This window comes from Excalfactoria chinensis, chromosome 4 (assembly GCF_039878825.1).
Source record: "Excalfactoria chinensis isolate bCotChi1 chromosome 4, bCotChi1.hap2, whole genome shotgun sequence".
Taxonomy (NCBI): Eukaryota; Metazoa; Chordata; class Aves; order Galliformes; family Phasianidae; genus Excalfactoria; species Excalfactoria chinensis.
In genome coordinates this window covers 20844336-20866511 of record NC_092828.1, presented here as the reverse complement: position 1 = coordinate 20866511, position 22176 = coordinate 20844336, and the positions used below count along the sequence as shown (strand labels likewise).

Here is a 22176-nt window from a genome sequence, read left to right as displayed (position 1 = left end):
GCACTGCCAATAATGACAACTGAAACTAAAAAATAACCATGTATCAGATTGGTATCAGTAACTTCAGGATGTTTTTTTGGAAAGACATGCAGCATTTGTATACTCCCAGTAATGGAATTAACCTTGAGGAAGTCCTATGTAAGCTTAGAAACTGAAATAAAAAGAAGACACAGGAATTGAATAACTAATCTTGAATTCAATTTAATTCACTATCCCCCAGTTGCAGTATGTCTGAAATTCCTGAATGCAAGTATCAATTCCTGATACAGAAACAAAAGCCTTGAAAAGCTTCCTTGAAATTCTGGAAAGACACCTGCCCACATAGCATCACAAGATGAAAGATATCCACTATATGACTGCAGCAGAAGTAATTTTCAGTTGTGAAGTTGTTTATTTTGAGCTAATCTTTTTAAATCCAATTCTACATGTACTGAAACGAATTTCCCAAAGACACAAACTGTCCGGCCCCTGAGACCAAACCAGCTTTCTCTGCAGCTGATGGAAAACTTGCCATTCATTTCTCATGCAAGTGCACAGCAAAACAAAAGAACAGTTTGGTACCAGTTATTGTGATTTATCCAGTCTGCATACTGTACCTGGTTTTCACTTTCGTTTGACAAGATTTCTAGAGCTTCAAGATGAGACAAACCCTGGAACTCATCAAAAAGCAGTCCGTAGTGTGCTGTTCTTTCAACTGTAACTTGCTGGGCCCGTCTCTGTTTCTCTTTTTCTTTAGCTTCTCGCAGCAGCTGCAGAGACATACATCATTCCTGTTGTTATATTGGTGGCACTGTAGCTATGGAAGATTTTATTGCAAAAGTAATAATAAAATCTGGGACTATATCACACCTGCAGAGCTGAAATGTTAGAGCTGGAAAACCCAACTTTTTTTTATAAGCAAGTCTAATAAAATATTTATGTCACATTCTAAGTCTGTTTTTCCCAATAGTAATTGCCAGCCATCTCTTATTTTTATTCTTTTTTAAACAACGAGCAAACAAATAATCTTTATGTTTTCAAAATCCATATCTGCTACGGACACCATCTCATAAACGTAGCTACCAATTAGAATGGAAGAAAACTAAAAAGGATTTCATATACAGCCTTAAAGACTCCTGCAATCCATCCCACAGACCACAAAATGGAAAGATTATTTCAGGGACTACATTTTTTTATGCAGACAGGTAGGTATCTGCATTAATATTTCCTATGTACATAAAATATTTTTAGTAGATGCTAAAGTCAGTTTTATGTTACAGCAAGACCGACAAGAGAAATCTAATCAGGCACACCCTTTCCAAGGATGGAGCAGAACTATACTGCATATACTTGGAGACATTTTGGAGTGACTATCTTATAAAGCAGACTTTCAAGGAAAGCATGGTCTCTCATATGACTTTGCCACTGTAAAGCCCTTAGGTACAGCTCAGCTACATCTTAAATCACCTATAAGCCTCTCAATACAGAGAAATTTACACCACTTACTGTTGTATCATTTAAAATTTCTAAGACTGATGACAGATTTTTTTTTCAGTCCCCACCATGAAAAAGTTAATTGCACAGAGTGCAAACATTTTATGTACAGATCACCTATAATAAAGCACCACATTATGAAAACCATGAAAAACAATACATACCACTTTCTATACCAGATTTTATGTGTGGATTCATGCATATTATTTATGAAAGTATTCTCAAAGGCTCACTTTAAGCCTATGTGCCTGACTTCCTTAAGAAGCCTGCCTAGTCAGCAGAATTGCTCAAACTGACTACAGGCCAGTTTAAAGCCAAACCCAACTTAGTCTTCCCTACCTGTACTGACTAACAAACTACAAAGCATGAGGCGTAGCTCAGCCTCGATCATTAAAAATGTCAAGTTGTGTTGCTTCTGAAAGATTTGTCCTGTGCAGACAGTATCAGGCTTATTTTAATGTCTCTTCATATTTGATTCTGAGTTATTTTACAACCCTAATTGTCTCTTTCATTTTCATGTGTTTAAAAATATTTGGAACATTGAAATTAAAGAAAAGTCAAATCCATTCCTCCATGAAGTTAACACCACCACCTAGATACAGCCATTAGATAAAGCCAGCATTTCATGTATGGTATCAAATATGCCTTTATAAACAGTCCTGTGTTTAAATACATGAATGCTACAACCTAGATAGCTTTTTCCAGATAGATCAAAGACTTCAGTCTTCATAGGAACCACTTTTCACTGCAGATCTAATGCCATTACAGTGTGAAATTCTTTGGGACACCTTCCATAAAACACGCTCTAGAAACTTAAGCTTGAGCACAATGGCTACAAGTACTTAATTAGACACACATCCAGAACCACACAACACAGACTTCAGCTGTGGTACTGAGACCGTAGTGCGGTTATGCCTACTTGTTTTTCCACTCAATCAATGCTAACTTGAAAACAGAGTGCCACTGCAACAGATATATCACATGTAGAGAACATTAATGCAGTTACACAAGAGTTACTTGTTTTTGGCCTGCTGAGACAGTAACTGTCTGTTTCAACCTAAGATGACCTACACTAAAGATGAAACATCTCATTAAAAGAAGAATCCTTACCACTTTCTACAAGGGAGCAAATGGGGTAAAATCAAAGTCTCTTTTCCATGTCTATTGATTTCTGCAGCTTTCTTCCCATCAGGAGATCTAAAATGATTTTGTACTGGTAGTGCATGTACTGCTGTTCCATTACCATGTCTCTGAACCTTCAAAGAGACAAATCATGACATGACTCCTCTCTAAAGGTACCTTTAGTTTTCTTGGACATAAGGTGCAACTTCTTTGCAGCTTTGGTTCCTAAGGAACCATACATCATATTCCATTTTTACTCACTCTCAAGAATAGTACGGTGATGCTTATGCTGGAAGACAGCTACCTACAGCTGTTACAAAAACGTTAACAATTTGATCATCTCTCTGGAGTGTAATGGTTTATTACCACATATATTATCTCATCAAAATCAGCTACTCTGAATATAATTATGCAGAAAGAATGATTTTACATCACCTTTTGTAATATCTGTGGGGAAAAAAAAGGATGCTAAAGCAAATACAAAGCACAATATTTATTTTCATAAGCCTAGCCAATACCTACTGCAATAAAAAGAGCCTCTCCCTGAGGCATCAGAAATTCTGGAAAATGAATGTGAAACTGCAGTGACAGTGTTGTATTAAAATAAATCCAACCTGAGACAAAGAAACTGTTCTTGCCATCAGTGTTTTTGTTCTCTTAAACCCAGGATCGTTTTCTGCAAGGACATTCATGGTTTTCTTCCCAATAAATTCCAAAGCATCTAAGCCTCCAGATAATACACTTTTCCCCTGTATAAAAGAATGAAATGTGGTTATTTCCTTTTCACTTTATGCTAATGGGAACAGTAAAGAGTATTAGATTTGCTGACACCATCTTAGGACATTCAGCTCCCCATTTCTGTGCCCATACAATTACATTTCACTGTTCTGAATACGTTTTCAATGAAAAAAATAATAAAACTGTACAAATATTTGTAGTTAATTAAAAGCCTCACACAAGAAGAAATAAAACACTTGTTGACAATGAAAATTTTAAGAATAGTACCACTTTTATTTTAAGCAGCAGCTAGACTTTGGGAACATTTTAGGCAAGAAAAATATGGAGCCAAAGTCTACCATGAACAGAATGAGACTGCCTTCTCAAACTGACTTCTAATATATGGGTGCATATATGGAGGCATCCATAGAAATGCAATTGTTTTTCCTGTGTATTTTTACTAGCATTATCCCACGCTCACAATTTTTCAGCTATGTTGAAAATGAATTTCCATTGGCTAATGATTACAGTTTCAGTATAAATAACTTTAAATAGGCTTATTAGAAAGCTGTTTTTACTAAGACCTACAACCTAACAAAAAAATAATTGTTAAACGTGACCCACACTGAACTAAAAATGATAGAAAATCCCTAGAGAAGAGAAGGCCACCAAAACAACTCACTGTGTTCTGTACAACATTAGTGATAGCTGACAACATCCCACGAGATCCAGATGAAGGGGAAGGAGGAATATTCTCAGAAGAGCTTTGGTCAGGAGAATCTTCTGCTTCTAACAAACAACAACAAAAAGAAAATTAAGAAGGGATGAAGCTACAGCATCCTTTCACCTCTGAAAGTCACAAATTACAGTAAATGGGATCCTGTGATCAGAATCTTAAAGTGTCGTGAATTGGATTAATTTGGCAGCGTCAAAAGTGTCAAAGACTTCAGTGAACTTGAACTTACGTGTAATTGATGGTTCAGCTGCAGGATGCTCTGCTGCTTCTGAAGATGCTGAACTCGCATGATGAATTCCTAGGGTAGTTCCCGCTTTTTCTTTTACTGCTGTTATCCCATGACCTGCAGCAAAAACCACATTTTAGATGATATGATGTGAAAACTTATTCCTAACAGCGCATAACATCCTTATGTACCATGAATGATGACCAAAAATAACTCATAATCAGAGTAAGTATTGAAGCTACCTCGTTTGCTTGTTTTCTAGGTCAATAATTCACTTGTCCTCCTACATCCAGTACATTACCTGACTAGAAATGATAAAGCTTAAATATAATACAAACAACACTGGATGAAAAATGTTTCATGTACAGTGCACACACTGTATAACTTTCAAAGCTGATCATTTCCAGCAGTAGAACAGCACAGAGTACCTTAATTATCTGCCCAGAAAAAAGTATTAATAACCCTTCAGTACTTCTTTGCCTTTCTACCTCAAATTGAACTTTAAGTACACAAATAATTTCAGTAGAGCCATCAATACAGATGCTCCATTTTATATCTTATATAAGTATACATATATACACGTGTATGTATAATCATACAAATATTCTTCTTGAAAATCTCAAGAAAGATGTGGCAAAACTATTTGGAATGGAGTAAGAAGAAGGAAAGCTTAAATTTATGATTCTTTGATTTTCATGTGGGTTGGACATCAGATGCTCAACAAGTTCAACAATAAATATGCTACAGAAACCATATGGGAGGCAGCACTACTGAAATATGGCATAAAAGAAATTCAGAGTATCTGCAGGAAAACACAAAGAAAAGAACAGATGTTCCCTTAGGAACAAAGTGTCAGAAACAAGTAGTTTATACTCGTATGAAAAACGACATCAGGTCCTGATGTTTTACACTGAAATAGAGAGACAAAGCATGTAAATGCTCTCACCTGTCTAAAGAAAATATGGCCTCTGTCTGTTTTATCTCACATCTTACAACAGCAAAGGACACGCCAGGTTATCTGCCACAGCAATGTATGTCACTGCTGGGTAACTTCTTGCCTCTTGTAAAGTCTGTTGTGATGCAGATACTGAAGAATGGGTTTAGACAGAGCAGTACTTCAATCTCCTGGGCATTTTAATTGGTTCAATGAAAACATTAGCACGAATAGATTCCCAAATAACTTCTTTACTCATCAGATAACCAAAACTCACTTAAATAACTACTAGTCATGCTGACAAATTTAAGTAAAAGATATTTGGTATCACATTGCTTTCCGTTACTGCTGACCACAAGTTTTTAAACCAGCAAAAGAATTTCATTCTTTCCTTTGACATAAATTGCTTACAAATTTTGACTTGATAATCAAACATTAAGTAAAAAATTTAACATTAAGTAAAACTGTAAAAAAAAGTAAAAAATCATGGTTTTGCAGATGAGCTTATATATCCCTAGCCTTATAAAACATAGCATTTTCAAGGCTGTGTTTACACACACAAGAACAAGAAAATCCTTTAGGTCAACTACAAATGGTTTTGCTGAACTAAGCTGCATGGCACATTACCTTTAGCTACAATAACAAAGCCAGATGGAAACAATGTTGCAACTGAAGTAACACAGCGCTGTAAAGCATGTGTGTAAAAACACACATGCACAATTGCCATAGAACTACATGCTGTGCTGGAAATGAAAATGATGATCCATGATTCCATAATGCACAGAAATAGAAGGGTTATGAGAGAAAAGCCTACATTTCAGGGGGTGGCAGCAGACTATTTTAGGTTTATTTCATAACGTAACTAAACTGATACTGTAAACTTGGAAACACCTCAGATGATCTCATTTACTCCTCTGTAATAGCAAAGGTGGAAGAGCTTTGGTAAGCATGTGGTTTGCTTCTCTGTGTTGTTGGCTTTGCTTTTCTTGCCTGCACAATTTTTTTCTCTTTGCTGGTAATTTCAGTGGAATATTATTTGTTCAGCTTGCTAAGTGCCATCTTTCATTTGAAGAGGAAACTTTCTCAAGCACTTCCAATACTCTTGGCCTATCTTTGAGTTTGCATGATCTGCCCAAGGCTGGATCAAGGTGAACACAAATCCTTTAGTCAGATACATCCCACTTCACACCAGACACACTTATCTTCAGCCTCCCAGCATAGTAGATTTGGATCACCTACAGAGCTGAAAGAGTCAGACAAGCAGATCTGGAGGGTAGTACTGCACATCTGAAGTCACAGCCACGTTCTGCAGTTAACTCCATTCCCTGTCAACCTCATATTCCCAGGCACTCCGCAGAGGGAGGAGGAGCTGGAGATTTTACCCCTGGCTACCACAGTCTCTCTACCACAGTCGGCTTCCAATTAAAATTTCATCTAAATAAATGAGGGAAGCTTTATCTAAACACTTCAGCTAAAGATTAAGGCCTTCACTACAACATCTGAAACTGATGAACCTGAACATGGCTAGGGGGAATTGCTCCACTATATGTGTAAAAGTATGTGGAAAAGGCAGCTGTGCTCAGGTCACACAGGAGCAGTCTGCACTCACTTCCAGGCTACCCAACTGCCACTCCATTCACTTCAGGGCTTCAGCAAAAGTATCTTCCTTCTGTTTAAAAGAAAAGCACAGGCTCGATTCTGATAAGACTTATGCTATCCAGTCTGTAAATCATGAATAATTCTAACTAAGCTCTGAAATGAAACTGCTTCCACATCTCCTTACAGAATTTATAAAAGTTTCTAATAAAATGGTAATAGGCATATATGCTATTGCAACAGTTTTTTGTATCTCAACCTCTCCAACATTACACATTATAAAGAAAGCAAACGGAACTGCAAGGCTTGTAGAAGGTAATAGCTTTCCTAGAGCTAGCAGACAGCTTAGTTGGGAAGAAAAACCCACAAGCTTTCAAGCACACAAGCTGCTTTTTAAAAAAACAAAAGTCACAAGCTTCAAATACAGACTGAGAAAGTATTTTGCATCACTTAAGCCTTCAGGCTCAAGGTTTGATGCTATAGCTAGGCCAACCTAATGGCTCCTTGGTGCTGGTATGGGAGGTCCTGCTCCTTCTGCTTCCTATATTTCTGCATTCCACTTGTCCTTGCACTTAACTCATCCCACAGCAAATTGGTTCAAGGCATCGAAGAGGCAGAAAATGAGTTTTTCCATTTCTCTAAGGTTATTCTTATGCCAATAAATCTGGAGGCTATTCTTACTGGCATAACAGGTTTATATCAGGTTTTCAGAAAGGCACACAGAAGAGGAAGAAACATGCAAGGAAAGAGAGGTGCAGGACATTTCAGTGTCTGCTAGCCATTAGACTGGTTTAGCTTGCACTAGTAATCCGTAAGTCCATTGTACTAGTAATCCAACAGCTGATAAATTGTATCAGCTGTTAATTAAAAACTGGATTGCATAATTACTAAGCAGTACAATTTAAAAGAAAGAGCTTAAAATGATGATAGTAACTACAGAGTTGCATCTAAAGATCACAGTGAGCTTGCTTCTCCCACTTTGTTCTCCCAGCAACTACTGCAATGGATCAACTCCTCTGTGGCTCCACAGATGGAAAAAGCAAACTTCCCGCACCTTTTAAAAACAAAAGGAAACTCTTCATCTCAGTAAATGTGGCACAGCTAATAACTTTCCTAGTGTGACACCTAGTGTCAGACATAAGCACGGCTCAGGCAGGGACATTATGGAGGCACTGTGGAACCTGCTGCATGCAGGAGTGCCACACCTGCCTATCACAGGCAGAAATTCCAGAGAAAGGGACCTTGACCAAAAAACACTGAAGTCAGTTCAAAGCCAAAGGTCTACTGAAGACAAAACCATCACCAAAACAATCAGTAGCAGCACGTAGTGTTAGTTAAGGACAGAATATGCAAATTACATGGAAACTACTGCTGGAAACTTAAATCAACAATGCCAAACATACAGTCACACAGTAAAAACACTGATTTGTTTGGAAGCTCTAAATCTGAGTTTGAAGGATAATGAGATTGAGATCCTTGAACAACAATTTCAGTTCAGTCTTAAGGAGAAAGTATCTGGCAAAAGTTGAATGTATTTAAGGCTTCAATACATTATCTAGTCCACCCCAAACTGTTCTGCTATTTTCACATTGTCTAATTTTGAAAACCAACAAAAAACCAACAAGGAATGTGAAATACTTGTCACACTTGACAAGAAGCTGGGTTATACAAACAAAATGACATGGAGAGAAAGGAAAATCACATGCTGAAGGCGTTGTTAATAAGTCTGATTCCAGAAAAGCAGCTTTCCTTATACTATATGCTACGCTAAAACAATAAGCAATATTTAAATGATCTGAATCATAGCAAAGCCATTTTCTGCTGTAGAATAGGAGATGAAGCTGCTCTGTTATTGATTAAACTGCTCAGATATTAAACACTAACTTCAAAGTGGAATAATAAGTATTTAATAAAAAGAAGAAAGGTTAAGGAAATTCCCAATAGCTTCTTTTTTTCCTGTTTCTTGCTAAAGGTTACCATACTGATCAGATAGGTAGTATACGCTGTCCCACATCATGTCTGTGATGGTGACAGGCAGCAAATGCTTTACAGGATCAAGCATGCATTTTCATAACAAACACCTAGGAAGTAAGCCTATACACTACTACTGGCTGTATTGATTTCGTAGAACAAATATAAGAGTATGCATGTGGCATTTTGAGTTACATATAGTTCACTGGACCTAAAATATTAGGGTGCTTGATTTAGCATCCAAAATACAATCTCACAGAAAATAAAAGTGATGTTAATTAAGATTTAGTATCCAATGTTAGACTTAGACTATCTTGTAAGGAAAAAAAACAAATGGAAACAATATCTGACTGTGGGGTGCAAGAATGTAAATTTGATTTCTGCTTCATTCAATGAATATTGTATTTAATAAATTCGTACAGGATAGTTAGATTCAAAATAATTAGATGTTAATGTGGGGACTCGACCCTACCTGGACCACAGGGAGGCAAAGTGTCTGAGATGTGGATTCCAGGAAATGGAAAAAGAAGGAAAGTGTTGCTGTACGTACATGTTGCTCAGACTCTTTCCCAATTGCTGTAACTAAATAGCAGACAGGCCCTTGCTGTGACATGGTGCAACCTTTCACATGAAAAATTAATTTAAAATTAATTTCTTATTTTCCTATCTGACTTTAAATACTCCTTCACCTTGGTAACCCCATCTGCTCCAAGTATACACTTCTTAAAATAACAATAATGTTGCAAATATATAGGCGGTGTTCATGTGGCCATTTTAACATTGCATCACACAATCTTATCAAGTCATACTGCCTAGGCATCAAAATCCTTGCATATTTACACCCACTGAAAATTAGTTACGTTGACACAGTTGGATGGTATTTATAGTCAATTAAGAATGAACTTTTGATGTATACGAATCAGCACTTTACATAGCCTACAGAAAAACAAGATGATTTAAAATACAACATAGTAATTCACAGACATACAACACTGGCAGCTTTACAGACAAAGGCAGAAAACAGCTGTAAATAGGACACCTTGTCTATTAAGCAGACAATAAGAAGGGATACAACACACCTGTCCCAAACCCTTTCCAACAGGACTGCCACTGCAAGTCTACAGAAACAATGTCCATCTGGTAACAAGTAATATTAGAACTTGCAACATTAGAAGCTTTTACAGTGCTGTTCACTACAAAATCTATACAGAAGGCAAACATTGCTATCTCAGAAGTGAAGACTAGTCTCCTGAAAGAGTTGTGTTCCAAGACACCCATTGCTGCAACCATTAAAATGAACTGAAGTAATTAATCCCCATTACAATTTCAACTGGTACAATTCAGAATTATTTTTATGCATGTAATTGTTCCTCTTCTGTCATTTACACCGAGCCCAATTTGTTTCAGAATGCTGTTAGTTCACAGAAATCTGCGAAAGCATCACCTTTTTTCCCATCTACTAATAATGTTTTAACACACAGGCCCTTCTACAAGTCCAAAAGAGATGGGCTGAAATTTATGGTTTAATACAAGAGAACACACACCGCTCTACAGCTAGTTAAGATGCCTTGGTACCCATCTATACATTCCTTGTGTTCCTATCATTCCATGCACACTAGTAGTAGCATTTTGGCAATCAAATGATGAGCCACACTGGGCAATTCAGAAACTGATCTAGATAAAAATCCAGGTCTCACTTAATTTCTGCTTCCCAAAATCAGCTCTAAAAACCAGCTGCCCACATCACTATGTGAAAGTGACTGTTGGCATAAGAGAAGAATGAAATACACTGCCTTTCAGCTGAAGCTTTTATTTACATCAGTCTATAACATCTCAGAAACACATTCTAAGATTATTAGATATGTTGACTGGTGGACTGCCTGAAGAAAAAAACATACTTAGAAACTGATGAGCGCAGGTGAAAATAGAGATGATAGGGAAGTCCCCTCTTTCTTTAAGGAACAGACAGAAGCAGCAGACAGAAGAATTACTTAACCTTACACATGGTCATAAAGCCAGTAACTCCATCACATCCATCATGTTCAGTAACTAGCAATTACTCTGAATTCCTAGTGTAACAATCAGAAAGATCAACACAGTGGAACGGCGATACAGGAGGTGTAATGACAAAGGTGCTCACCCATCTCTGAAGACTGAGGCTCACAGGGGAAAAAAACTCCACAAGGGAGGGAACTCCAAACAATAATCATCACCCACTGGCAGTCAGCCCTTAAATGAGGTCTAAAAGAGGCACAGCCAAGCCCCACCCCTTCCACTCACACAGCTGAATTGCCTTCACCTGTGCTCCCAGGGCTGACTGGGTCCTTTCCCCAGGTGCTCAGTCAGTGGTTTAGACCATGACTCAGCAGTTCCCATACACTTAGGTTCAATTTTTGATGTTCTTTGTATCCTTGATGAGAACTGATCAGCTAACAGCTTAGTAGAGGTTCTGTGGGAAATCATAGTTCCTGCTGGGAACTATGCATTGCTTGTTTCACTTTTTGTCTGTGTGTTTTTTATGTGCAACAACTAATTTTTATCTGAAGATTTCATATGTGCATTTTGGGCTGATAGACTGTTGGAAATCAGTGCATAGAAAGAAAGAATACAGGGTCTGTGTTTTAGTATTCTATCTACTGTCTGAACTCTGGTGTGATAAAGCTTAACAGATTCACTGCGGGTCATTGAAAGCCAGAATAATTTGAGAAGTTAATTCATACTGTACCATTAAAAGTCATGATGCATAAACCACAAACATATACTTGCACAAATCTGGGATGGAGGGCATTGGCTTCAAAACCCACAAACTGACAGTCACCGTATCATATTATGTATCCTTCCTGTGAAGCAGCCACAATGAGGTAACTCACTCTATACAAACAAGCCTATTACACTGGCATGTTACACAGTTTAGGAAAGTTCTTTGTCCTATTAAAAAAGTCATGGCACACTGTCAGCTTGCTAAGCCAATCAGGACAGAACTATCTAGGAATATTCTTAGTCAAGTAAAGAACTCCCAACTTCAGATGTCTTTAATAAACAACATGGTGTATCTAATGACATTAAAATGATGATGGGTGATCCTCCCCCTCTACTCTGCCCTGGTGAGGCCTCATCTGGAATACTGTGTCCAGTTCTGGGCTCCCCAGTACAAAAAAGACAGGGATCTCTTGGAAAGAGTCCAGAGGAAGGCCACAAAGATGGTGAAGGGCCTGGAGCATCTCCCCTATGAGGAGAGACTTAGGGAACTGGGTCTGTTTAGCCTTGAGAAAAGAAGGCTGAGAGGGGTCTTGATCCAGGTTTATAAATACCTGAGGTGTGGGAGCTATAGTGGCGAGGCTGGTCTCTTTTCAGTAGTGCGTGGGGACAGGACTAGGGGCAATGGGCTGAAACTCCAGCATAGGAAGTTCTGCACGAATGTGCGCAAGAACTTCTTTACGGTGAGGGTGACGGAGCACTGGAACAGGCTGCCCAGGGGGGTGGTGGAGTCTCCTTCTCTGGAGATATTCAAGACCCGCCTGGACGCCTACCTGTGAGACGTGGTGTAGGGAGCCTGCTTTGGCAGGGGGGTTGGACTCGATGATCTCTAGAGGTCCCTTCCAACCCCTATAATTCTGTGATTCTGTGATTCTGTGATTTAATTTATTTCACAAACTTTACTGATAAAACACTTACCCACTGTGGCTGAAGCTGATGACAGGAGAGACTTGCCCCAGGAACCCCAAGCTCCCCATCTACTTGCTTTAGATGAATCTGCAGCCTGTAAGAACAGATATATTACTCTACCAACTAAAAATCATGTTATACAGTGATGCCTTCTGAAGAATGATTATAGTCAGAAAATACAGAGAAATTGCCCAGAATGACTACTTGACAAAACCTTCACCACCAGTTCCTCTAACAGATGCTTAAGTTTTTTGTGAAAAGTAATCCACGAGTAAAAGTACCATTTTAACAACACTGCAGGGTTGTTGCTGTTCTCACCTCACCTATTCTTCCCTACAGGGGCAAACGGAGATCATCAAGCTCACTCTGACACATCTCTCAAAGGTGGCACTGCTCCTTTGGCTATTTCAACATGCACCTATTCCCAAAAGCACGTAAAATGCCATAAATGTCCTCATGGATGTCCTAATATTTCTTCAGGCACCATATCTTATGAAGCCATACAAATTTATTATGCTTATTCTCTGAGATAGGCAGGAACTCATCTTCTTTCTGAGTTCTACAGGGAGCTTGAGGCTTCTCTGCCTGAGTCTCCTCATGGATAAATGGGAACAGGGAATTTCTAACAACTGTATTCAATCAAGGAGGCACTGACCACTTTCCCATTAATGTATGGGAGTGAGTAGTTATCACTATCACTATTCCATGTTTAAATCTTACTAAGAAACCGGTGTCTGAGTCACAATTAACATATCACCCCTGCACAATTAACTCAAAACCAAAAAGATGAAGTATCCTGGGATACTTCAACTCTGCACTGTGCAGTGCATACATCCCATCATCTCTTTGAGGTAGGTCTCTGTCCCTAGTGGAAGGACTAAACCAATGTATTTTAACCTTCTCCAATTTGTGGATGTCTGAAAGTCTTCCAGAGACAGGCAAAATCTACTGGCTTGGAACAACGGAAGTCAGTTTCACTGAGTCTTGTGTAAGAAACTTTATTTTTGTGAAGTCAGTGAAAATGAGAAAGCACAAGACTCAGTGCTGCAGATGCATCTTAAATTCTGTCCTCTTCAAGGTTTGTTCTGTGAGCTGAACGAAGGGGACTTGTACAGGAAAACAGATAACAAAATCATAGGAGTACTAGAGCTACATAAAATGGACTAGGTTCTTATTAAGACTCTGGCATAGCTTTATTGTGACCTAGCTAACAAGATCAAATTAATATCATACCAGCAAAGAGAGATTCAGCTGTTCCTACCTCCAAATGTTGCTGATGCAATCTAACTGATTCTATCCTCGTGAAGGTTCGCTGTACTTAACTCCCTAGGATTTTGTAAAGAACGGTGCAAGTGTGTTACAAAGTTCTGTTCTTACAGAGCAGGGAGGGGAGGGCTTCTACGGAAGAAAGCATTACTCACTGAACTACTTTGTTCAGGTGGTGTTTCTTCAGGCTCAGGTTCTGTATCGAGGCTTACAGTCTCAATGCACTCAGTGGGCATGTCTTCAGTCACCTCTCCATTGGAAGGCAGACTTTCAGCTATCTCTTCAGTCAAAGGATTTTCATTAATAAATACATCTCCCTTCTGTCCATCACTGGCACTCTGAGTGGCCTGTCCCTGCTCATCTTGTGAGGATGCAGGCAGGATCTCAGCTTCCACAGGGTGCAGTACTGACTCCTGAGGCAATACATCAGTGCTGGGTGTTCCCATTACTTCAGGTTTTCCTTCAGATGGGATGCCATCACATAAGTCTTCAGACATTTTCAATTCTGAACAGAGAAAACAAGTTAGTGTTTTCAGACTCTACGAACAGGTGAACGACCATAAAACATATACTGCTTCCCAAAGGCTACTGCTGAAAAACAACATAGCCTACGTGCACACACGGAGCCCTGTGGTACATGTGTCACACTAGCCCTGATGTGATTACTTTCAAAAGACTATTTACCATGCAGGACTGCATGCAAGTACGAAGAGAAGCACTATTAGTTTGTCTTCCAAAATACTGCTTGGTGTTGGAGAAAGGCTGTTTGTTTGTCTGGAGAAGTCAATTATGAGAGCTTGCACATGTTCTATATTAGATATACAAGAAATGCCAACAGTTAATGGGATCTGGAACACAATGGTCATGCAGCTCTTACTCTCTTTTTCATCACTTTCACCTACACAGGTTCCTAGAGACAGGTGATGGATGGTGAGGAGGATGACAAGAAGCTGAGAAAAACACAGTGAGACTAAAGCTGTGGTAACGTTAATGTATTGGAGAAGGGAAATAATTTGAACACACGACAGGCCATGGTCCCTGCAGCCATTTGATAGACAGGAAGCATCCATCTCTAACACAGTCTGTATTTCTTGTCTCAAAGGCTTATTGGCTGGGGAGTGCAATGCTTCTCACCTGTTCTACAACATCAGGTATTCAGAATTACTAAAACAGAATTAAGCTGTGCGATTGAACTTCATCTCTGAAGCCAAGGTAAGTTTGCATGAGGTACAGTTACTGTTGGTTTTGGTTTTCCAAGTTTAAAACTGATTTTCCCTTATTTACTTCACATCTTCCAACAAAGTATTTTCTACAATGCTGTCCTCTGTAGATCAAGGATCCAGGCACTGAGCAAGTTCTGCAGCTGTCTAAGGAGGGGCAGTGACAGAGTCCAAAAGCCCTGTGCAGTGATTACCACTATTTACTTGTTGACAACAGCAGCATGCCTGGCACTGTACCTGAAAAACAAACCTTGACAGAGAGCTGTTACTGCAAGGTCTTGTCTACACACAGAGTTCTATGGCACAAAATGAACTCAAGCCATCTGTCTGGAGACGCTGCATTTTCACTAACTCCCACTGAAATTGACACAGTCCAAAGTACCTCATTGAAGGACTGAGGTACTAGAAGAACAGAAAAAGAAGGTGAAAAGTGGAATATGACAGGGATTTAGAAGTCTGCCTGACAAGCGTGTATTTACACTAGTGGAACTTAGTAAAATCTGTGGAATCCTGCACATCTGTGGCCTTAGCATCCCATTTATCTAATTTGGATGTTGATCAGCTGTTTGAACAGCACCAAGAATAGCATTTGGGATCAGTGAACAGGAGTCATCAATAAATAAGCAGTTGATGCCACTTAGATTACTTTGGCTTACACTGGAACTTATTTTACCTTTAGAAAATATGTGTTTACACACCAGTATCTCTGCATTTGCAACAAGCCTTGGCAGTTTTCCATTAAAATTTTGCAAATTCTATACAGTGGAGGTAATGTAGGCAACCACGGCTGTAGTTTTAACACTACTCACTCTGCAATGAGAGAGACACCTAATGAATACGTTTCTATTTGCATCACCTCGGACGGCCCTCTACTAAAGCCAGTAAAACCTTTAGATACGCGTATCATAGTTTTGTATGGGATGGATGTGGACAGCAAACACCCAGCGGCAGTGCAGCATGTAAGGGATCACACACACAAACACATTTTTGCCGGAGTAGCTCATCTTTCGGGACCGCTGTGGCCAAGGGCCCTGCAGCTCTCCGCTCAGCTGAGGGGAGCAGCGCAACGTGCCGAACTTCCCGCACGGAGCAGCGCCGCGGCGATCGGCCACCCGCCGGCCCCCCTCGCGATGCGCAGCGGCACAGCGCTGCCCTCCCGTCCGACAGCCGCTGCCGCTTCGCCCTCCTTGGGAGCCGGCCCGGCTGCCGGCTGCCACCTGCCCCCGCGCCCAGCTCAAAGCAGGGGGGACAGCCGCTCCCTCGAACCCGCAGCTTCCCCCTTCTTTCTTTTTTCTTGCTTAAACCCTCCGGGCTCGAGCTATCAGTGAGCGGCCCGCAGCAGGTTTCAAAAGCGGCAGCAAGAAAAGCACAAACGGCCGCACCGCTTACCGCTCCGCAGTCCGTCGCGGCGCGCCCCCGGCTCCGTCCCCGCCCCGCCACGTCGGCAGCAGTGGGGGGAGGAGGGAGCGCCGGCCGGGCGCGGCGGGACGGCCGGGATGGGCCGCGCCGAGGGCGGGCTCTGCAGCCGCTCTCCCTCCGGCCCTCGGAGGCGGCCGTCCGTAGCTAAAGGGCCGCCGCGAGGTGCCGGCTGGCGGCTGGGTGCGCTGCGCCGTCCCGCCACGACCCTGAGGGGACCGACAGGGAGAGTGCGGCGGCGGCGGCGGCGTCGGAGCGATAAAGCATAGCGAGGTGTTGCGAGCAACACCGAGTGCAGCCATTCGATCCTTCCTCAGAACAAAGCTGAACACCGATGGAAGCGGGTGGCTGCAGAGTTAAACAACGGCGGTTTCGCCTTCAGGTGCCCCTTGGCACCCCGGCCCTTACAGGAAAAGCAGCCCAGTCGCTCGAAGGCGTGACGCAAAATTCCAGCAGCGCCCCTCACGCTTTTTCCTCTTTTTTCTGCCTCCTTTTAGGGCAATCCGTGCCCTTTCGCTGCGATCAGCAGTTTACAGGGTTCATTGCAGTATCGCTTCTGCCGCCAGACTTCCTTTGCTGAAGAAAGTTATTCGCTGTTGCCCCAGGAAGCGTAATAACACATCCTATGAATCACTGAGGAGGGCTGCTGCGGGAGGTCACAAAACAAACACAGTTTCTCAGAGGGCTGCTTCACAGATAGGGATGGAGCCGCGAGACCGACGCCCTTACCAAGCAGATCTCTGAAGCTCCCCATGAAGGTGGGTGACAGCAGAACGAGCGCTTGTATCTCTAAATTGCACGCTGATGTCTGAGGAGTTTCAGTGAGTCTGTCAGTATCGGGGCATGCCGCCCGTTCTGGTGCCTTTCCTGATAATTCAGGAGATGAATCTATTGAGAACTCTGGAGTGAGCTTGAGGGTTTGCCTCTGCTTTTTAATGGGATCTTTGGAAGAGTAAAGATGTTGTCTTAGGAAGAATTCTACTGGATGAAGCTCAGCAGAAGGATAAGGTTTTTTCCCCATCGTGAACTGTAATCTGGACTATGAAACAGATCTTGAAGTGTCAGCTTGCAGATTCTGTATGAATCCATGCACGTTTTAGAAATGGAAGACAGCATTAATGAATATTGTTATAGAAAGTTACTTAAGGACAAATGAACATTATAACTGTGTGTGTATGCCTGTGGGCTAGAAGGCTGGGTTAGTTTCCTGAACTGCTGACTGACTTATTTGACTTTAGCACTCGTGTTTTACAGTAAGTTTTCTTTTACTTTCACTTGCCGGTAATGAATTTCACTTGTATTTTTTTTCACTGCAATGATGTCAGAAATGGTTTTTGGAACAAAAAGTTGATATAGGAAAGGAGTGATAGAGATGGAACCTCTCTTCTCCACCTTGGATTTCACTGAAGTTGGTTATCACACTGAGTGTCGTTGCCTTCTAAAAGAGCCCTTGATAGGTTTCTGAGAAAAATCTCAGAATCATAGAGATTGGAAGGGATCTCTGAAAAATACTTGCCTTTTAGTGAATATATAAGTTTAAAGAAAAGGTGGAAGGAAGCAACTTCATTGCGTGACTTAATCTGACTACTTTTATCAAGGCACAGAAGTATGCATAACATTTGGGCAATTTATTCATCTTCTTCTAGTGATTGCACAAGAGTGGTAAGTATGAGAGCTAATGATGTGCAATTTATAGTAAAATCCTTATTTTGCTGTTTAACATGTGCTTAAACCTATCTTTGTAGAATGTACTCAGAGCTGGAGATCTCAAACTATGCCAGTGGCCAGCATGCTCACCAGTAATGGGCCCTGATTTATGGAACATTTTTAGATGTTAATCAACATGCTAAATTGTGAATGAAATTGTAGTATGCTAAGCCAAAAAGGAAGATGAGTTCCTTGGTAGTTAGAACCATATTTAGACCTTCCTAAGATGGAATTTCTGACTAATGTTACATGGAAGTACAGAGGGGCTGGTTTATGTCTTTGCCAGGACAATAACACAAGTGCTTGAGCATTCAATACTCAAGTTGCTCCTCTGTTGTAATTCAAAAGTCCACTATTTAACCCAGTTACAACACTGCTGGAACAGGAGAGAGGTTCTTCCCTTACTATTAAATTGGAATTGAGTAAGGCATATCGTGCTTCTAAAAACTTGGCAACTAAATACATAGAGCTAAGTGGAAAAAATGGTCAGAATAATACAATGGCCTTAATTGTTATTAAGAGAGGGAGATGTTTGAATTCTGGTGTAAAACTTGCTCAAAATAAGTACTTACTTTCATATTAATGTGATGAAGAAAGAAAATCGGTAAAAGTGCTGGTTGTTGGGTTTTTTTCCTGCTTACCCTGTCACAAAGAGTGAAAACACCCAGTCCAGTAACAGTTCTAATAATCATGGGGAAATTATATAAATGTTCTATTTGGAAAAAGCATCTGGAGAAACAGAACTGTTATTTCTCAAGCTGTCAGTAGATGGCACAAACAAGTTTTATACAAAGGAAAGGTGTTTCTAAGTATTGTTACACAACAGGATAGAACGACAGCAAGTTTTCTCTTTGTCTTTTCCTGAACACATTTTCTGCTTTGTAGGAGAGCAGGGATTTTGGGTAAGAAAGTTCTGTTTTTTATTGGGTTTATGCTTTTTCTAGTTAGCTAAACAGCATATTTTTATATTCTGCATTTTATTTGGAAATAGATCATGTTTTCCATAAAAATTTATTAGCAAATGTGTGATATCCTCTAAGTGTACAGGTAAAAAATGAGAGTGAGTGTTGTTTATGTTCAGTAAACTTGCCCAGAAAAGCTGGCCAAGTAACGTTCTTTTCGGATTTGCGCTATGGTCATAATTAAGGGGGTCACAGTGATACAATTGAAGTAGTTTTCCTACAGTTAAAGATTAGGTCTAACTGATAGTATGTTTCATCATTATGAAAGATACTTCTAGCACTTGAGTTTTGTGTTACACTGGTAACTTGCAAAGTGCGTGTCTTTATACTTATTGATCCTAGCTTAATGCAGTCTGTATTATTTTGTACATAGAAGTTAGTCACTTCATACTGAGTTCATACGGGACAAATTCTTCAAACCTGAGTTTTGATCTCTCCTTAAACAACAGGACAGGTTCTTCCTGTGAATTTGATTTGCATAGCCCACTGAATTGCTTATCTGCATATATCTTGCCAGTCAGTTATTTGTTGAAGCATTGAGATATCTTAATGTAAGTTGTGTAATGTCAAGGAGAATGTGCATTCTAGACCCGGTAGTGCAATTCTAAGAAAGCCTGTGGAATGGCTAATGATACAGAGGTTCTATTCCTCCAATGAATGGCAGCTCCTACTGTCTCCCTGTTCTGTTGCAATATAGGTTTTGTAGTCACAAGTGTATGTTAAAAAAAGTCAGCTGAGTCTAGTTCATATCCTTTTACAGAGAATCTGGGTAGAGGATGACTGTACTGACCTCAGATGTTATACTTCCCTGTCAGAGTGTCCTGCAGTTGTGAGGAGGCTGTGTGGTACACTGAATGACAGCAGTAATTCCATAAGTAACTAGCACATATCAACAATTATGAAATCAAACAAGAAAGAAGCAGACTCTTTATTAAACATGGCAGATTTTGCCAAATAGAAATTACAGTAGTCAATAAGAAATGTATTTCCTGAGATCGTAAGGGCCTTCATTGTTCTCTGGGTCAAAGGGAGAGACAGCAAATTGGAACCTTAAAAAAATCAGTCTCTATGAAACCTGTTGAATAGCTGCTTAATGATACGATCTTTTTTATTGTTGTTGCAGGATTAGAATGAAGATGGATGTATAAGTGCTGAGCATCTCCAAGGAACCATAAGGAAGTATGGCAGGGAATACAAGATATCTCAGGAACTTTTTTATTTACAACCATCTGTTTTCATTCACTTTTTGGAGCAATATTGGCCTGGCTATGAAAAATGAACTCTTTACATCTGTTCCTAACAGTTTTATAGAAGTTGGTCTGGACAAAAATATCTACAGCTTTCCACCCTCATATACCAATAATCAGCAGTACAAAACTAATGTTGGTTGGGTTGTGATAGAAAATACTACGGAAAGCCTATCATTGTCAGAAATCACAGATCACAATGTAAGAAGATTAATAATTTTATTACATAATTTTAGAAAAGGCTCCAGGCTACAAAATCTGACACTGACAAATATGTCAGTGGATTGGAAAAATTTTATTAAAGTCCTTCAGGCTGTATGGTACTCATCCATTGAATACTTAAATATCAACAACATAACACAAAAGGGGGATGTCACAAGTTCTCACTTCGACTATTCAGACACTTCCATGAAAGCACTTACACTGAATAAGGTTTTAATCACAGATATGTACTTTTCACAGGATGACATTTATAACATATTTGCAAACATGAACATTGCAGCCTTGACAATAGCTGAATCTGAGTTAATTCATATGGTGTGTCCTTCATCTGACAGTCCCTTTAGATACATAAATTTCGCAAAGAATGATTTAACAGATCTGCTTTTTCAGAACTGTGACAAACTAATTCAACTAGAGACATTTATTTTGCATAGGAATAAATTTGAGAGCCTTTCCAAGGTGAGCTTCATGACCAGCCATATGAGATCACTGAGGTATCTGGACATGAGCAGCAACTTGCTGCGTAACGGTAGAGCTGAGGTGCGCTGCCAGTGGACTGATTCTCTCTCAGAGCTGGACCTGTCCTCCAACCAGCTGACAGAGTCCGTGTTTGAGTGCTTGCCCATCAGTATCAACAAACTGGACCTACAAAACAACCAGATTGCCAGCATCCCCAAGGGCATTGCTGAGCTGCAGTCGTTGCAGGAGCTGAACCTGGCATCCAACAGGCTGGCCGACCTGCCAGGGTGCGGGGCCTTTACGGGCCTGGAGATCCTGAACATAGAGAGGAATTTGATCCTCACCCCTTCTGCCCACTTCTTTGAGAGCTGCCCGAGCGTGAAGGAGCTACAAGCAGGGCAAAACCCGTTCAAGTGTTCGTGTGAGCTGCAGGACTTCCTGCGCCTGGAAAGGCAGTCTGGGGGCAAGCTGTCCGGCTGGCCAGCGGCGTACGTGTGCAAGTACCCAGAAGACTTGAGCGGAACGCAGCTGAAGGACTTCCACTTGACCGAGCTTGCTTGTAACACAACTCTGCTGCTCGTGACAGCTCTAGTAGTGACCCTGGTGCTGGTGGCTGTGGTGGCCTTTCTGTGCATCTACCTGGATGTGCCATGGTACGTGCGGATGCTGTGGCAGTGGACACAGACGAAGCGGAGAGCTTGGCACGACTGCCCCGAGGAGCGGGAAACCGCTCTGCAGTTTCATGCCTTCATTTCCTACAGTGAACGCGATTCGTTGTGGGTGAAGAACGAGCTGATCCCCAATTTGGAGAAGGGGGAAGGCTGCATCCAGCTGTGCCAGCACGAGAGGAACTTCATCCCTGGCAAAAGCATTGTGGAGAATATCATTAACTGCATTGAGAAGAGCTACAAGTCCATCTTTGTGTTGTCCCCCAACTTTGTGCAGAGCGAGTGGTGTCACTACGAGCTGTACTTTGCCCATCACAAGTTGTTCAGTGAGAACTCCAACAGCTTAATCCTGATTTTGCTGGAGCCGATCCCTCCGTATGTTATCCCTGTGAGGTACCACAAGCTGAAGGCTCTCATGGCAAAGAGAACCTACCTGGAGTGGCCAAAGGAGAGGAGCAAGCGTGCCCTATTCTGGGCTAACCTGAGGGCGGCTATTAGCATCCATCTGTCAGTGGCTGATGAACAGATCAGAACAGAAGTGTGAAGAAAGATAATAAAAGTCTTTATA

General features: G+C 40.8%; 2 protein-coding genes across 8 annotated transcripts in view; one reads left to right on the top strand and one right to left on the bottom strand.

Annotated features, from left to right (window-relative positions):
- The window catches only part of FAM114A1 (family with sequence similarity 114 member A1), a 33339-nt gene extending 16935 nt beyond the window's left edge, over nt 1-16404 (bottom strand). The window contains exons 1-7 of one of the 5 annotated variants that reach the window (XM_072335100.1): nt 16317-16404; nt 13863-14212; nt 12451-12535; nt 4278-4391; nt 3995-4101; nt 3210-3344; nt 597-749 (exon numbers count right to left, since the gene is read on the bottom strand). In XM_072335100.1, coding sequence (XP_072191201.1) covers nt 597-749; nt 3210-3344; nt 3995-4101; nt 4278-4391; nt 12451-12535; nt 13863-14204 — 936 coding nt within the window. In that variant the 5' untranslated portion in view covers nt 14205-14212; nt 16317-16404. Of the gene's footprint in view, nt 1-596; nt 750-3209; nt 3345-3994; nt 4102-4277; nt 4392-10915; nt 10986-12450; nt 12536-13862; nt 14213-16316 lie in introns of those variants that run through there. The other 4 variants (XM_072335101.1, XM_072335102.1, XM_072335103.1 and 1 more) reach the window with 4 other exon arrangements.
- Nucleotides 16405-16647: 243 nt separating this feature from the next.
- Nucleotides 16648-22176, top strand: LOC140251439 (toll-like receptor 1). Of its 3 annotated transcripts, XM_072335219.1 has the most exons (3): nt 16648-16725; nt 16841-17101; nt 20136-22176. In XM_072335219.1, exon 3 carries the CDS (start codon nt 20194-20196, stop codon nt 22150-22152), a length of 1959 nt encoding a protein of 652 aa, XP_072191320.1. In that variant the 5' UTR covers nt 16648-16725; nt 16841-17101; nt 20136-20193; the 3' UTR covers nt 22153-22176. The 3 variants fall into 3 exon arrangements, with proteins under 3 accessions (XP_072191320.1, XP_072191321.1, XP_072191322.1); XM_072335220.1 differs by lacking the exons at nt 16648-16725; nt 16841-17101 and adding an exon at nt 17112-17351; XM_072335221.1 differs by lacking the exons at nt 16648-16725; nt 16841-17101 and adding an exon at nt 17384-17596.

Coding starts and splice junctions, on each gene's coding strand:
- LOC140251439 (XM_072335219.1), top strand. CDS start 20,194: ATGGCAGGGAATACAAGATATCTCAGGAACTTTTTTATTTACAACCAT.